The sequence below is a fragment of the Lissotriton vulgaris genome, chromosome 8, assembly GCF_964263255.1.
Source record: "Lissotriton vulgaris chromosome 8, aLisVul1.2, whole genome shotgun sequence".
NCBI classification, from domain to species: Eukaryota; Metazoa; Chordata; class Amphibia; order Caudata; family Salamandridae; genus Lissotriton; species Lissotriton vulgaris.
In genome coordinates, this window is record NC_141696.1 from 531,994,652 (window position 1) to 532,013,153 (window position 18,502).

Consider the following 18,502-nt stretch of genomic DNA (forward strand, 5'->3'; position numbering starts at 1 on the left):
ATTCTAACTCCACCCACTAGCATCTCAGACACACAAGACCTCACTGATTATTATATCAACTCCATGTCCGACATCATGGATGCCATAGCGTCCAAACAATTAAAAAGAATCCAGATCAAGAAGTCCAACCCTTGGTTCAACCACATCCTTAATAAGGAATGCAGCTCACTAAAATCAGCTGAAAGAACTTGGAGACTCTGTCCCTCTCTGACTAATCTCAATTTACTGATGCTAAGAAGGAAACAAACCTATAATAGGCATTCCAATAGATCCAAGGGATCTTTCTTTAAATTACAACTTTACAATGCTTAATACAATCTCCAAAAACAGTTTGACCTTGTCAAAAATCAAACCAGTAGGAAAACCAATCCCCCTTCATCCTCCACGAACTTAGCTCCGCCCATTTGCCTCCTTCTTCATTGAGAAAATGAATTAAATTGACACCGAACTCCAAACTGCTCTAAAGCTCCCATCCATCACCGACACACCAAGGCTGATCTATCGAAGCCCAACAACTACGGTCCTCTTACCGATTTTGCCAAGAACTCCTCTCTAGCCAAGCTCCTAGATGTGTACGTCAACAGCTTTCTAACCACATAGATCAATTCCAACTCCTTGACCAACATCAATCAGTTTTCAGGTTATGTCACAATACCGACCTGCCCTGGTCCACATCGTCGATGATGCCCTTAGACCAGAATGAATCCTGCCTACTAGTCTTCTTGATCTGTCAGCTGCATTTGATACCGTTAAACATGAGAACCTCCTGAACCACCTAGAAAGTAGGATGGGCCTATCGGGTACCGTACTACAATAGTTCTCCACATTCTTACACAATAGAGCTCAAAGAGTTATGCTCAACCACGCTCTAGGCATCCAGATGCCAGTCACAAGTAGAATCCCTCAAAGTTCTTCACTCTCCCCCATCCTTTTCAGCCTACTCATGGAATGCATGAATGAAATTCTCCAATTATCCTACATCTCATACGATATGTATGATGATGATACGCAACTCTACCTAATAATCGCCTCTCCGGAAGACATCAGCACTCTCACATGCAACCAACTAAAACTCAATGCCCTCAAAAAATCTCTCCTCCCAACCACACTACCAACATCTTAGAATTTCTTGCCAATGTAACAGCCCTGAAATGTACCCACACATCATAACCTCAGCAAAATCGCTGGAAACAGACTTGGACAATCACCTCTTTATGAAGGATCACATGCACCAACTGCAGTTGCTTAGGAAATTAAAACCTTTCATTCCAACTGAAAATCTCAAGCTAACAGTTCAGGCCCTAGTACTCTCCAAACTAGATTATGTCAGTGCCACCCTCATGAGCCTATCAAAAGCAGAAATGGCACCTTTGAAGGCAATTTTTAACATGGCAGCTTGACTCATTACTTGCTCAAGAAAAGTCACATCATCCAGGGCCTCAAGACATTGAACAGGCTACCCTATGTGGCAAAGATCCACTTAAAAATTGCTTGCCTTACTCACAAAGCTCTTCACCACAACAATCCAACTTAACTGGCCAAGAAACTCATCCTATCAGGCAAGAATAGAACTTTAAGAAGAACAGGCTCCCTTCTACTAAAGCCCCACAAATTAAAAAAAAGAAGACCTACAGTCGCTGGTTCTCCAGAATCGCCCCTAAAATTTGGAATTCAATTCCCCCTGAGACTAGATCCAACCTTTCACCTGCCCTAATCAAACGGAAAGTGAAACAGCTGCTAATGATCCAGATTCCTTCTCCAATGAAGACACAACCTCTCCGATGATACCCTGCATATTTCTTTTAAAGGACTGGCCCAAATCAAAATTACTTACCTCTACCCTCGTCCGTACTTGCTCACCTTTGTTCTTCCACCCCATTTTTATACTCATATATATGTATATTTCTCTTGATGTACTGCCCTCTGATTCCTGAAATGGTCCCTTGTATATGCTTACCTATCTGCCGTGTGTTGTACAGCGCTCTGACACCCAAAAGGGTCATGTTAGTGCTTTATAAAACACAATAAATCAAAGAAAAGAAAAATATATGTCTATCTCACTTCACTTTGTGACTGAATTCCCCACCTATCAATCCTTCTGGTCTGGTTTCCATTTATTCTTTTGTACAGCAGGTATTATTCATATCTGGATTTTTACTAGGTTGTTACTTACCGCTTCCTCACCAAGTGCTGATTTCAAACTGATCCGTACTTTAATTTGGTAGTCATTATCTGAAAAATAGAAATAGTTTGCGTCAGAACAGCATGTAGTTTTCCGCATAGGTAAGTTATTGTAAAATATCTTCTACAAGCCTTCCAGACCTCCTTTACAGTGTAGCTTTGTTTTTAAATCACTGTTAATCCACTCAAAACATTATAAATATACATAAATGAACATACCTGTGTCATGATCTTTCACTTCTCTTGGCATAATTTTTAAAAACAGAGTAAATAGATACTGGGATTGTACACAGTGTGGAAGTGAAGCTTAATTTACCAGTTTTGAATATCTGATCATTGATGTTAATTTCGGATGGCCAGGGGTAGCAACTGACAGCCAGGCTTGTCCTGGCACTGTAATTACTTCTCCTGAACTCGGAGGCAGCAGCAATGGCAGGGAATAATGAGTACTCGCTTCTACTGACTTTCGGCAGTTTGTGCCAATTGCATCTTCTCAGCCTGTCTGTCAAGCAGTCTGTGGCCAGATGTGCGTGCATATTATCTGGTTGCAAACCTTACGATTCGGTAAATTGCTGGGTTTGCAAAAGAAAATGAGTTTTTAGCATATACTAAACCCATTTAACGATTCAGTAATATTTTGCTGAATTGATAAATGAGTTTAGGAAACCTTTAGGGATTGGTATTTGGAAGCGATAAATTTAAGGCATCCCTTACAAACAATACTTTCTGATAGTATATTTTAATGTTTTGCAACTGAAGGGGTCTCCTTTAACTTTGTGAATTGTCAGAAATGTTTTGGGGGAAGCAGGCAATGGTCATGGGACCATTCAGAAAAAAGATTTAAAAATGTTTCCTTTTTTTTAAAACACATACTTCCTTTATGGAAAATGGGGTGTATCTATTTAAAAGCAATCCCAATTGTATGGTGATCTACTAAACCCAGCAGGCCATTGTGCCAGTGATGGCAGCGAATCTTAGAGTATCGCAATTTGCGATCAACCACATCAATATTCACGAGGTAGGTCAAATTAAGATCCACTGCGATTGCATTGCGATCAACCACATTAATATTCATGAGGTAGGTCAAATTAAGATCCACTGCGATTGCATTGCGATCAACCACATTAATATTCATGAGGTAGGTCAAATTAAGATCCACTGCGATTGCATTGCGATCAACCACATTAATATTCAGGAGGTAGGTCAAATTAAGATGCACTGCGATTGCAATGCGATTGGCATTGCAAATGCTTGTTGATGTTTAAAGTGGAAACGCAGCCTCAAACAAACCACTGGTATTCCAGGTTATTGGACTCAGGAGATAAGCTTCAGTTTCACTTGGTAACATGAATGTTGCCGCCAAACTGCTATGGTGTTTGATTGCTAACTAAAGCAGACCTGCCTCACAGCATTTTAGCCTAAGTTCTGCAACATTTTTGCTTTAAAATGATGGCATGAGGCCTTATCCGAAAGTGTGCAGACCCATAGCATATACAGTTTAATTTAAAATTACAGGGGAACCAGCGCTGCATGTTTAGCAAAAAACGTCTGCCACATAATGTGTGGCACGTCTTAGCACTATGACAGAAATGCAACAAACATCCCTGTACCATTTTTTGCTTGTTATCATATTTCTAGGCAGATTTATACTTCTACATTTCAAATTAACAGACTGAACACGTATGGAAATAATTTACATAGTCACATCCAACCAGTTGCCAAATACTTCCGAAAAGGCTTCTAAGCCATGTTCTACAACAGCCTTACATTTTGCTTTTATTACACCCAGCAGAGGCTTCAGGGTCGGACCTGATAAATGTCTAACCAATCGTGTCATATCTATTATTAATAAAGTGACCCTGTCTTTTACTGCCTGCAAGCACATTAAATATGATCCGCTTGTCCTGGATGTACACATCTAAGTATTTTTGATCCTCATTAAAAAACCAGCTAACTACCAACACAAACACTTTCATTTTTTATTTACCTCCAAATATTTGTCCTAACAGTTCTTCCAAATGCCTGAAGAGTGAGTCCGAGCTAGAATATAGTTAATTGAGTTTAATAAAACCATAAAAGCACAAAGGGAAGAATCGAAATACACATAAAAACGGTATATATCTAAAAACAGTTTAAAATCATCACCAAAGCAAGCACTATAAAGAAATCACTAATAACTACGTCTCCCCCAGTAACAAATCCGACATGACAGCCAATATCTCATAATTACACAGCACGCCTCTTCCTGTTTCAGACTGCAGCAGCCAGAAAACATGCAACACTAAAACATTCAGAAGACTGGGTGACGCCTGGAGAGAAATTATAGCTGCTTAAGCCTTTTCCTCTTAATAAAAGAACTATGTAACGTTGTCGCAGTGAGCAAAAGGGGTTGCAAAACATCGTAAAATGCATTGTGTCCTGGAGGGAAAAGCTGTCACAACTAAGGGGACCATTATGATGTCGGGCGGATTGCCCCCGCCAGGCTGGCGGTGGCCACCGCCGGCCTGGCGGGGGCAATCCGCCCGACATCATCTCCTGAATTCCCCCCGCCACATTAGTATGGCGAGGGGACCACGGCAGACGGAAAGACCGTCCGTTGTTTTTCCGCCCGGTCGCCATGCGGCCGGGGCAGAAAAGGAATAATATGGTGGCGGTGTCTATCAGACACCGCCAGCCATATTATGATGGGCATTTAACAATGCCTTTCCGTGGCGGCAAAGCCGCCACAGAAAGGCATGCGGTCTTCACTTTGGGGGCCCCCTGCGGGCTCCCAAAGTGAAGGAGGAGTGGGGGTGCACACTGGGGGTACCTGTGGTACCCCCCTGCATTTGCATATACAATGCAGTAGGCACAGCGCGGTGCCTGCTGCATTGTGTATGCAAATGCATACATGCATTTATGACATTATGGCGGGCGGTGCAGAGAGCACCGCCTGCCACAATGTTATAAATGCAGGATGCGGCCGCCACTGTGGCGGCCGCATCCTAATACCACTCACAGGACCCCCGCCTTTATGGCGGGCTGTCCCGAGTCCCGGTAGGATGGCGGGTGGACTAAGTCCGGCCGTCATCATAATGACCCCCTAGGTACGGGGACCCGTCCTTCACCTTGTCTCGCCACTGTGGTATGGCAAGTAACCAATGTAATAGGTTAAAACTAAACCTTGTTAGAAGGAAGCGATTGTAGGGTGTTAGGGTCATCACTAATTAGGACTCTACTGAAGGACGCTTTTAACAAAAATGTACGCCCTAACAGGGGGTTTAGTGAGCTCTCTTGTTTCAATCTCAACAGACATAATTGTCAAGAAATGTTTCCTTTACCAAATCAGATTTCTCTTAATGAGCCCAATAGAGGACGCAAACAATTTGTGGCGACACGGTTTCTCTGCTAGGGTCTTAATATGGTAGAGCCAAGGAATACTATTTGCACGCTCCAAGAACAGGCAGTCTTTAGCTATTGTCAGGTTCAACTCCAGATCCGGATTAATCCAGATCCTAATCCAATGCAACAATGGAGATAAAGCCACTAAACAAGAAATTTACCCCATCCCCCTCTCCTCATGAACAACATAGGAGGATAGAGAATGAGGGACAGATAACCCACGTCTCAGAAATTTGTTCCCCACTATTTGCAGGTCCATCAGATCCTTATAGCCACAAATGTTACTCCCAAAGCAAGCAACAGAAAAGCATTTCACCTTGTTGACTTTCAGGAGGGCGGCACTGGTTTGGACCCTAATCTGTTTGCTAAGTCAAGAACTGCAACTGCAGCTCTAGACATAGCATTTTGTTCCGCTTTTCTTTTCTTTTTTTTTTAAACTGTTTTTATTGTTTTATACAGCAAAAGGCCAATAGTGACAGCGTACAAAGAATTATGTATTGCGATTAGATGGTATACATTCGTAATCATAACAAAGTGCAGTAAATACTGTTCTAGTTCCATATATACTTTCTCTCTCGTCTGCTCCCCTTCCATCCCATCCCCCAGTATGTCCTCAATCTTCATCCGAGTTCTCTTCTTTCGATTCTGGTAAGGGTTCACAAATATCGCCCCTATATTTATTCCATGCAGTCCAGATATCAGTCCATTTCCTGGGGCATTTATGGTTGACATACACTGTTCGCTCCGTTATCATCAGTACACGTTCTGCTTTTCTTAGCGGGACCCATGAACCTCTCTCATCGAACAGAACACCCAATAAGAAAAGGCAGACAACCTGGTTATTACAGCACCATCCCCATACTGACTTCCTATTTTTCAATCCCATTACCATTGTGTGGGATTTAGCAAAGGTGGTACTCAAATTCAGCGAGTTCTGAAATTCTATGAAAGTGTTTAGCAGATGCTGGAGAACTACTGCTGCCCTCGCTAACAGCACTGCGTCATCTGCATAAAAGAGCACAGGAATTTGCTGGGAGCCCACCCAGGGGATATCGTTAGATTGTGTGCATAAAGTTAGCCCCAAGTTATTAATATTTAAGGTAAATAGAAGTGGGGCGAGTGTTTAATTTGAGCCAGTAGTTTCCGGGGCTCAGCACCAGCACTTAATCATCAATTCCAACACTTTTCATGAGCAACTGTTAAGGATTTGCCCAGAATCACAGGATGATTAGTCAACGCCATACTCGTACCTGGTCCACAGCTCCAAAGTTGCTAGCTCTGGCCAATACGCTATGCCCTCTACCCACTTTCATGGTTATTAGTTGGTTCTGTGTTAGGCTGTGCTAAACTGAGAAATGGGCAGGTGCAAGCTGCCTCCTGACGAGAGCCCCAGCATTAACTTTTTTGAAAAATGACCCAATGAGTGGGGCCAATATACAGCCCTGTCTAACAACCCCCTTATGTACCTTTATAGGCGAAGAGAGACTCAATGTCTGGTAATATCTCACAGCAGCAGTAATGTCTACATAGAGCTCATGTAAATAGTTAACTATATTACATCCACACCCAGGTTGATTAACAGAAGCCACAACATTGAACCAATTCACTTGATCAAAAGCGGATGTTAAGTCCATAAAGGCTAAGTGTGGTATAGTGTATCTCCTAATAATCAACTGCAAGTTACAGCACTGATCGATGGTGCTTTTCCCTGAACTAAACCCAGACTGTAAGTTGGAAATTACATTTTGTTGCTCTAACCAGTCGGCCAGTCTGGCTAAGTTTACTCTTCCCAGTACCTACTGATTCAATAAGGGAAATAGGCCTGTAGCACTGTGGATCTGCTCTACCTTCTTTCTTGAATATCGGTATGATAATACAACTTGACCTGGAAAATGTAAAGCCTGTCTTGCAAGCAGCGTCAAAAACATGCCTGAAGAGTGTATTACAGTCCTTTCCTAGTTGTGTCAGAAAGCAATTGTGTCAGTGTATTGCACGATTGTTAATGGTATGCACCCTTGTCTTGGTGGAGACAAAGGCCAGTGTGGGGGCTGGACCTATGTCCGAAACATACAAGTTAACCCCTTCACTGCAGCGCCTATTCCGCCGCAGTGCTAAGGGGGCGGGGCGGAAATGCGGCGGGCGCATGCTGGTGATGGAACCGCTCCGTCACCAGCGTCGGTTGCGCTGTGCTTATGACGGAGCAGTTCCGTCATGGCCCCACCCACTCAATAGAACGCCCAGCGCAGGCGCGGAATCCGCGCCGCGCAGGCGCGTCGGGCGGGCCATGACGGAACCGCCTTGTCAACAGCACAGCGCCACCGCAGCTGATGACGGAGCGGTTCCGTCATCAGCAGGGGAGGGGTTAAATAACATAGATGTAAATACGCCCCACTACTTTAGACCTCTGGTGAGGATGGCAGTGCCACCATCGTTTTCTAAAGCTCATGGGTCCAGTCAACCATTTCACATACATATTGGTCATCTATTTGCCTTTACTGGCTGGGATTCAGGTGTCTTTTATCAGCTCTTTGGCATAATACTTGTTTGAAGTGCAGGGATTCCATACCTGAGATTTGAAAATGACAACATACAACTAGATGAATCTTTATAAAGGCCACAACAACTGGTTGAAATTTGTGACAAGCAGTTTTGCTGCCATTATTGACTTTTACGCAGCATCCAATGTATAATAGATGCTTTAATAATTCTGAAATTGGACTGGGTTGCAAACTGACCTTTATTAATATTCATTAGGTAGGCCACATATTGCGACTCACATCAATTGGATACAATCACAGGGATAGTGGTCTCCAATGTCAGTAGGCTGCAATGTCTCTGACTGTATCTAAATAAATCAATAAACATTTTATAAAGCAGTGTAATTTCCTGGTAAAAAAACAGGGCTGCTTAAAAAAAACTTTCTTTTTCCTACAGTTTCTTGGAGAGTTGGAGGGTCATTTGGACTGTTGCTTACTCTCCAAGCAACCTTTTCCATAGTTCAGTAATCTGGACCGCTGACTGCTCCCCAAGAAACCTTTTCTATAATTCACAAAGGGGAATAGGTCCATACGGGAGCCCTTCTCTTTGGCTAAAGAGTTACCATTGTAATTTAGCGGTCATAAACTTCAATGGTTTGTAACCAGAATTACAGATGCAAATCATTGATGCAATTTGGATGGAATCACAATTTAGAAGGCACTCTAAAAACACACCCCTTCCAAATTGCGATTATCTCTTGAGCGATTCAGAAAAGGATTTCCAAATCACTGTATGTGTTTAGTACATTAGAGAAAGGGTTTTAGTGTTAGCACACCCACTGATTTACCCGATTTGCAGGGTAGGCAAACACTAAAACCCTTTGTACATCTGGCGCCTGCTCTCATCACATACATTTGTTTAGTGTTACCACTTGCTATTGGTAACAAGAGTGCAGCTGGTGATGGAGTTAGGTAAATTTTGTAATATTTATATTTGCAGCAATTTTTGCATGTGTGCTTTGTTGTTATGCACGTATTGGACCTTAGGATGGGTCTGCTTGGGAATGCCTAGATTACTTGCTTGTAACTTTCACTGAATCGTGTTCTACTTTTCCACAAGTCAGTGTGTGTGCTGAATCCTGCTCCTCAGAGGATCTGTTGAACTTCAGTCTTTTGGTGGCTTATTTATTCTCTGGCAAACTCTAGGAATGCCAGCTCTTTTGATGGCTCCAAGACTTGGTGGGTGGCACTAGCATCTTTAGAACACCAGGAATACTCTTCATAGGCGGGATCTAACTTTTAATTATGGACTCTGATGTGCAATTTAAAGACTACAGTCAATTACTGTTAAATAATCTGCAGTATGAAGTATGAAGACTGTACCGATGTTGCAGTCGCTAAAGGAATGCCAAGAGTTCCTCTTCTTTGCTGGTCAGTTTTTTTAGTCCTTTTGAATTTCAAAAGCTGAGATTCTGGCTGAGCCTTCAAAAACTGAACATTTGTAAGGTTTACCAGAGTGATAATGAAATATACACTGTGACTGGGGCTACTTATTTGGGGCCAGAGGAGATATATGAAAGGGCCCTCAGGGTCAGGGATTTAACTAATTGCAAAGTAGGTGTAGATAGTAGTATAATAAATGTTCTACTTCTCCGGTTCTATGAGTCTTGCTTTCAGCAAGGTAATGGTTGGAACTGCCATCCCATAACAGGGAAGGGAGAGCTTAATTTCCTTCAGCATAAGCACCTAGAGAGAAAAAAGGAGTTAGGTAGAAAATGAAAGACTTGATCCTTCAGCAGTCTCACCAAGACAGGCCTCAATCGAATGGACACTAAGATCTAGCAGCCACGGAATACTGGTAACTACACAAAATATCAAATTCAGGATATTGAATGGACAAAATATCGAAGTAAAAATATAGAATAGACAAAATATCGAATGGACAGAATATAGAGGTGAAAAATATCGAATTGAAGGTAAGTAATTTAATATCGATTTTTAAAATATAGAAAGTCAAAATATCGAATTTTTTAATATATCGAATTTTTATTAGTGTTTTGTATGTTAGTATATGTGTGAAAAGTGTATATTATTTTTGTAATTTATTTTAAGTAATTAATTTTATGTTATTTAATTTTTGCGTAATTTAATTCTGTAGCGGGTTGTGGGTTTATAGAGGAATAGGGTGGGTAGTAATTTAATTATATTAAATTAAATATATATCTTTAGAAAGTACTAATTATTTTTAATTTAATTTTGCGTTTTAGTTCTGTAGGGGGTTGTGGGTTTATAGGGGAATAGGGTGGGAAGTAATTTAATTGTAATAAATTAAATATTTGTATTTATTCATTGGTATTTAGTTTGAATTAACTGGTAATTCATTTTGAATTGGTAATTAATTTTTAATAATTGATTAATTGATGCTATGTTAATTTTATTAATTTATTTTCTGTAGTGGGTTCTGGGTTTATAGGGGAATAGGGTGGGAAGTAGTTTAATTGTAGTTAATTAAATATTTTTATTTCTTTATTGGTATTCATTTTGACTTAATTAATTAATTCTTAATTGGTAATTAATTTTTATTAATTGATTAATTGATAATTACGATAATTGTATTAATTTATTTTCTGTAGTGGATTGTGTGTTTATAGGGGAATAGGGTGGGAAGTAATTTAATTGTAATTAATTACATATTAAATATACTTTTTGTGTATTGATAATTAATTTACTGTTAATTTATTATTGGTATTGATTTTTATTAGTAATTCGTTTTTGTTATTGAAAATTAATTCGTTGTTAATTATGAATGGGTAATTAATTTTAATATCTAATATTTATTTGTATTTTTAACTGATTAATTATTACATAATATTAAATTGGTAATTACTTGTAATTCATTTTTTATTGGTATTGATATTTAATATATTTTTATTAATATATTAAATCATTACTTTCCCTACTGTTGCACTCTCTGGAGTGGGAATAGTATTTGTGACCCCTACGCTATCCAACGCTTTCCCTACTGTTGCACTCTCTGGAGTGGGAATAGTAATTTTTTACCCCTACGCTATCCAGCACTTTCCCTCCTGTTGCACTCTCTGGAGTGGGAATAGTAATTTTTACCCCTACGCTATCCAATGCTTTCCCTTCTGTTGCACTCTCTGGAGTGGGAGTAGTGATTTTTACCCCTACTCTATCCAACGCTTTCCCTACTGTTGCACTCTCTGGAATGGAAATAGTAATTTCTACCCCTACGCTATCCAACGCTTTCCCTACTGTTGCACTTATAGTAATTTTTACCCCTATGCTATCCAACGCTTTCCCTACTGTTGCACTTTCTGGAGTGGGAATAGTAATTTTTACCCCTACGCTATCCAACGCTTTGCCTACTGTTGCATTCTCTGGAGTGGGAATAGTAATTTGTACCCCTACGCTATCCAACGCGTTCCCTACTATTGCATTCACTGGAGTGGGAATAGTAATTTTTACCCCTACGCTATCCAACGTTTTCCCTACTGTTGTACTCACTGGAGTGGTAATAGCATATTTTACCCTCCCGCTATCCTACGGTAAAAATATTATATATTTTTTATTACTATTACGTTAATATATATATATATATATATATATATATATATATATATATATATATATATATACATATATATATGTATTAAAAATACAATTGTATTTTTTGTATAACTTAAATACTTAAATTAATGTTTTTTATAATTTTAAGGTTATTTAAGTATTTTTCAGTATGTTTTAGTTAATTATATTTATTATTTCATTATTTTAAATGACTTTTAAGACATTTAAAAAAAATTGATATTTTGACTAACTACATTTTTTACAACAATATTTTTGATTCAATATTTTTGTACTTACCTGTTTGTAGATAGGAATTCGATAGTTTTGCATTCTATATTTTGGCATTGATGTTTTGGTAAGTCAATATTTTTGAATTTGATATTTTGTCAGTGATCCTTAATACTCCCCGAACAGCACTGTAAGTGTAGATATGGCCCTCAAAGGGAGCATTCTGATTATGTGGCCTGTACCCAACATTCAACTCCTGGTGTTAATTATAATAGTTATATTGTGCTTTAGCACTTTGATGAAGTTAAGCGCTGAACATAAAAGGTGTTGCTGTTACCCAATTTAATGGTAATCAAAAGAATGGAAAGAGTTACTAGTACCACATTTGATGGTACTCAAAGGAACTTGTAATATGCTGTTTGAACAATCATTGTGTACCTCAATTGTGATCATTAAACTCAATTGGCCAGATTTTCTGTAATCTTGAGTGTATACGCAAGAAATGTACATGGCTAGAATATTTAAGAAAGGGATGGGCTGTGCAGTAAAGATAATGACAGCTGATCGATAGATGACAAGAGGCGAGATAACAGCAGTCATTAAAATGCTACATCTTAAGGCCTAAGAATGAAGAATTTGAAAATTGGATGTGCTTTTTCAGTCGACTAATGCATTTACTGCAGTCATCTTAGAGCCTATAGCCAAGGGTTCAAGTCCCAGATAATCCACTCAGTTTTGTATTGTTTTAAGGTTGATAAAATGAGTTGGGTAGCAAAAACTGTTATTAGTGCCAGGATACTACATGGTGTGAAAGTGTGCTTTCCAAATACAATATATAGTAACCGAAATTGCATTCGATTTTGCAATTGCACCTACTGATGACATAGTGTGTGGCCCTCTCTGCCAAGTTTTAGCTAAACCTTTTGCCTTTACCCCTTCTAATTTTGCTGAATTCATTTTTGTTAGCCTTAGGGCTCTTTGCACTTTACCACTGCTAACCAGTGCTACAGTGTGTGTGCCCAATCTCTAAAACATGGTAAAATTAGCTTACACCTGATTGGCATATTTTATTTATTCATAAGTCCCTAGTAAAGTGGTATATCATATACCCAGGGTCTATAAAGTAAATGCTGCTAGTTGGCCTGCAGGACATATTATGCCACTCACTAAAGTGGCCCCTTAAAACATGTCCCTGGTCTGCCATTGCAACAAGAATGTAGTTTTGATCTGCCAATTTGACTTTGCAAAATAAATTCCTTGCCAAGCCTTAAACTCCCTTTTATATTACATATAAGTCACTACTAAGGTAGGCCCTAGGTAGCGCAAAGGGTGGGATGCAATGTAATAAAAAGGTTGGCCATGTACTTTTAGTTTTACACGTCCTGGTAATGAAAAACTCACAAATGTGTTTTTCACTTCTGTGAGGCCTACCTCTCCCATAAGATAACATTGATTTGCCTTATTACATTTAATAAGTGCTAACTTTTGATTGGGAGCAGGTAAGGAAGCATTATTTGGTGTCTGAGAAATTGAAATGCTACTTTTAGAAAGTTGGCATTTGCCTGTTTTAACTATTTGATGCGTACATCCTGTTTCTGGGTCACATAACTGGATGTAGTTAGCACTTGCAGGGGTAGGGAGCACACTGTCTCTTATCCCAGCACAATTTGCTCCAATGTATTCTGGTCAATGCATTATGCTTACTTCACAGTTGCTCTAGTTTTCACCAAAGTTGGTGCCGGTAGTGTTGTTATCTCTAGACATGTGTTTCTGGATTTAGCCCTTCATCAGTAGAGAACAGAAGTAGTGGAGAGCAGAGAAAACTCATCTTAGGTTGCTGAAATGCTAGGGAAGTCTTCAAAGGTCACAGTACCACTCCACAGACACATAGGTGCATCTCAGGTGAGCTTATCAGCTCATTGGCTCAAGGAAGCCTTTAAAACACAAGAGGGGAGGGAACACATTGCCTATCATCCCAGCACAGTTCACCCCATTGCATCTGGTAAATGCAGTATGCTTACATCAAAGTTGCTGTAGAGTTTCACCAAATTTGGTTCGGGTAGTGCTGTTATCTCTAGACTTATATTTCTGGGTTTAACCCTTCATCAGTAGAGAGCAGAAGTAGTAGAGAGCAGAGGAAAGTCATCTGGGGTTGCTGAAATGCTGCCCAAGTCTTCACAGGTAACAATACCACTCCACAGACACACAGGTGCATCCCAGGTGAGCTTGTTAGCTCATGGACTCAAGAATTTTTACCCACCACCAAATTGGCCTGTTGCTCTATACTAATGAAGGAATTAATTTAGAAACGTGTCTAGAGTTACACAGCACAAACTTAACCAACAAGGGTGAAAAATTAGAGACTACTAGTAAAGTAAGTGTTATCATTCACTGCATCTACCATGATGTATTGGGGTACACTGATACTGGGATTTGAGGCAATGTGCTCCTACCCTCCTTCTGTTTGAAAAGACTCAATTGAGCTGCTGGGTTCAGGAGCTTGTGTTGATGCACTTGCACCCAGTAAGTGGTACAGAGACCTGAGAAGCTTTTGGGCAGCATTTCCAGAACCCCTAAATAGACCGGTTGCTCTCTGCGGATGAAGGAATGAATCCAGAAACAAGTGTCTAGCCTTACACAGAACAAGCTGCACCAATAAGGATGAAGAATTAAAGAATACTACTACTGAAATAAGACTTATAAGCACTGCATTTACCATGATGTTTTGGGTCAAATTGAGTGATGGAATTTGAGGCAGTATGCTCCCACTCACCTTCTGTAGTTAGCTGTTGGACTTTGTTTATCCTTCTCAGACAGCCACACAATAGAATTGTGCCTGGATGGGCCCTCACTGGCAGGATGAGGGGGGGGGTTCAGCTGAGCAAAGCCCCACTTGCAAATCAATACCCTGTGCCCTGCCTTGACATAAAGGACTTGTCAACCCTGCAATAAATAATGCAGCCAGCCTGGGGAAAGGACAGGGGAAGCAGGCAACCTCAAGCACTTCAAAGGAAATTCCCTAGAAACTTCTCCATCTTCAAAGAAAGCACCAGGTATAAAAATACGACCCTCAACCAACTCTTCAGTTCACTTTCTGGTCCTGTGGAAGAGTTTTCAGAGGACTGCATCATGTGTTGGCCTGCTGTGTACTTGAGGATTGCTTGACTGCACTTGGACAGACAGTTCTGCTTCCTGAAGCCTGTCTAGAACCTTCAGAGGCCTGCCTTGCTGCTTGAGCCCTGTTCCAATGCTTGAATCCAGAACCCAATGCTTGAACCCAGAACCCAAGAAACCCTGCTTCACCCATCCCAATCGGGATTTAGACCAGGCTACTTTACCGAATCAGCAGGCCTTTACTCTACGGAATGTATCCGCAAGATGGTGGACGAGGGCGAGACGGCAGCGTTGGTCATGTTGGACCTCAGTGCAGCATTTGACACCGTGCTGCACTCAATGCTGTTGTCTCGTCTCTCGGACATAGGAGTGAAGGGCCCAGCACTTGCCTGGCTTGAATCCTTCCTAACCAACAATTCGTTCCAGCTACACTGCCCACCCTTCAGATCATCTCCTCGCAAGGTGAGCCATGGGGTTCCACAGGGCTCTAGTTTGAGCCCTACATTATTCAACATCTATATGGAGCCCCTGGCACACATTGTAGAGAATTTTGGGGTGGGCATTGTCAGCTATGCTGACGACACACAACTAATGTTCAAACTAACACCGGACAGCAAAGAATATGCCACCAACTTCTCAAATTGTATGTCGGCAGTAGCCACCTGGATGGACAATAACTGTCTCCGCTTAAATGGAGACAAGACTGAGGTATTGGTGGTAGGAAAAGAAACCTCCGTATGGTCTTACACATGGGGGCCCAGTGAACTGGGGAAACTACCCAGTCCTGTAGAAACGGTAAGAAACCTAGGGGTCATGTTAGACTCTGACCTCTCTGGCAAGACCCAAGTTAATAAAATAACAGGAAAATGCTTTGGCATACTAAAAATCCTTCGAAAAGTTCTTGATCTTATCCCCATCGGGGCTAGAAAAACAATAGTCCATGCTCTAATAACACCTCATTTAGACTATGGAAATGCCCTCCTGATAGGTCTCAACCAGAAAGGCCTTCACCAGCTTCAATGTATACAAAATGCAGCTGCTCGACTGGTACTAGGTCTTTCGAGAAAAACATCCACCAAAGCAGCATTGGCTCCCTGTTAAGGAGAGAATTAGATTCAAGAGTATCTGCTATGCCCATCGGATAGCTCACAATAAAGGCCCCATTTATCTTAGAAGTCTCCTGACCATCTACCGCCCGACCAGAGACTTAAGATCATCAGGCATGATGCAATTTAAACTACCCCGTATTACAAAAGCTAAAATGGGAGGCAAATCCTTCCGTTACTTGGCCACTAAATATTGGAATGCTCTCCCACTCCAACTGCGGATGGAACCTTCCGAAACGATATTCAGGGCAAAACTAAAAACTCTTTTATTCCCGAATTGATTTCTGATCGGATGACCCTTCTGCCTCTACTCCTCTAGTTTGATTTGTAAGCAGTTAGCGCGGGGACACACAGTTTTGTGCAGCCAGGCGCTTTACAAATGTTTTATTATTATTATTATTATTATTATTAACTACGAGAGTGCCTGCAAGGGCTAGTTGGCTGGCCTCCTGATCAAAGCCTCAGGTCAGAAAAGGCTCCAGCAATCTTGAACACAGCCTGAGTGAGTCCTAACCCACCAAGTGGTGCCTATCCAGTCCTGGGCCCTTGATAGAGGTGCTAAAGGAGCCCAGATAGCCATAATCCAGAACTTGGGGCTTTGAATTATTTTTACTAAAAACTGCTCTGAGAACTGAGAGGACACCAGGACCAGCCTGCTTGGTTATTAGCGCAAGGTGCCTCACTGGTCAGCCTGACTTTGCAGCTGCTCCCATTATGGTCTTCTCTACAACAACAAATGCTGTTCAGCTGTCCTTCGCAGAAGAGATATCCAGCTTTGTGGAGCACTTGTTGGCTAAGCCTCCATCCTTGACAAGACAAAATTCGAAAGTGGAACACAGCCTGCAGCCTTGCCCCACTGAACTTCTATCTTCTCAGAGATTTTCTTCCTGAAATTTCTTCAAAGTCTGAAGGTAAGCGCTGGCTTACGCTCACACTCAAACTCAACAGCAGTTGGCCATATTTTCCGACTTTGACCCGGACCAGATGTCCGTGGTTGGTGATTTGATCTTTTAGGCACTAGTTTTTAAAAAGTCATAACCCCGGTTGTACTAATAGGATTTTTATTGTTTTGCAGGCAAATAATTTATCAAAATATACTCTATTATTCGAAATTGGTGTGGGATATTTCTTGTGTTGGGTTTTCACTTTGTTACTGTTGGTGTGCTGCATAAATACTTTAAACATTGCCTCTAATTTAAGCCTGACTGTTTTTAGTGCCAAGCTACCTCAGGGTTAAGCATGGGTTAATTTACTTCCTTTAATGATTCAATCTGATAGGAATTGCTACTGTTGCTTAAGCAGGGTTAACACTCCCTTCAATCAACCACTCAATTTCTCACAGCGTGACTCCATCATGACCAACCTTTCACCCTCTATTGAATAAAACCCTGCCTCCACTACTGTCGTGTGCAGGGGCCAGCAGACAGCATCAGGGTTCACCCCTTGTTAAGGTCAGAGTCCCTGAGCTATGCTTCTCTCATCAAATGTCTGTCTCTCTTTGGAAATCTATGTCTCAGTCTCGTGAACAGTGTGTTAAGATTGGAGCACATGCACAGGTAGTGTGAGGAGCTTACACACCTGAACTGAGTGTGAGGCACCCATAGGACATGTGTGAGGAGTGTGGGGGACATGAGCAGTGTGAGCTATTTAGAGAACATGGACAGTGTATGGGGCCTGGAGCACATGAGCAAGTAGGGTCACGAGCATACACACACATGGACATACTGTGAGGATCTAGGGGCACGTAGACTCAGTGTGAGGAGGATGGGGTACATGAAAGGTGTGGGGAGTTTTGAACACAGTTGGGGTGTTAACTTTGCAGCACATAAACAGGAAGTGTGAGGAGCTTACGCATCTGAAGAAGTATAAGGGGCTCAGGACAGTGTGTGAGCAGTGTGGTGCACAGACGCAATGTGAGTAGAATGTACCACTTGGACAGTGTGTGGAGCTTAAAGCACATGAGCAGGTAGCATGTGGAACTTGCATAAATGGACAACATGTGAGGCACAGAGACAGAGTGGGACCACTGACAATGAGATGATTGTTTCAGCTTTGTACCTCTAATATATCACATGCCCAAAACACTAAGGAAACAAAGAACCAAAGCTTGTACAGGGTGTCCAGTTCACTGTGCCCACTACGCTGAAAGTACACTGCGAAAGTACACTGCTGCCTGCATATGTAGCCTTTCACCCTAGAAAAAGAGAATACAAATCTGTGATTGCTTACTTGTCAAGCAGACTATGACAAAGATAGAGAGAGAGAAAGGACCTCTCTAGTTTCAAAGGGCCAGAATGCTTGGAGGTTTACGCACCAAGAACTTTGCGTCTAGTCATCCGACCGACATCTCCAAACACACCCATGAGGTGACCTGCTTGCCTTTCAGCGCATTCCCATCCGTGGCCCTGATTACCACATGAGATG

The 18,502-nt window shown here is 41.2% G+C and overlaps 1 protein-coding gene across 1 annotated transcript in view; it reads right to left on the minus strand.

Annotated features, from left to right (window-relative positions):
- Positions 1-18,502, minus strand: part of ACE2 (angiotensin converting enzyme 2) — a 459,770-nt gene that overhangs the window by 132,977 nt on the left and 308,291 nt on the right. Inside the window, exon 14 of the mRNA XM_086934340.1 lies at positions 2,174-2,232. Within this exon, the coding sequence (XP_086790466.1) occupies positions 2,174-2,232 (59 nt within the window). The remainder of the gene's footprint in view (positions 1-2,173; positions 2,233-18,502) is intronic.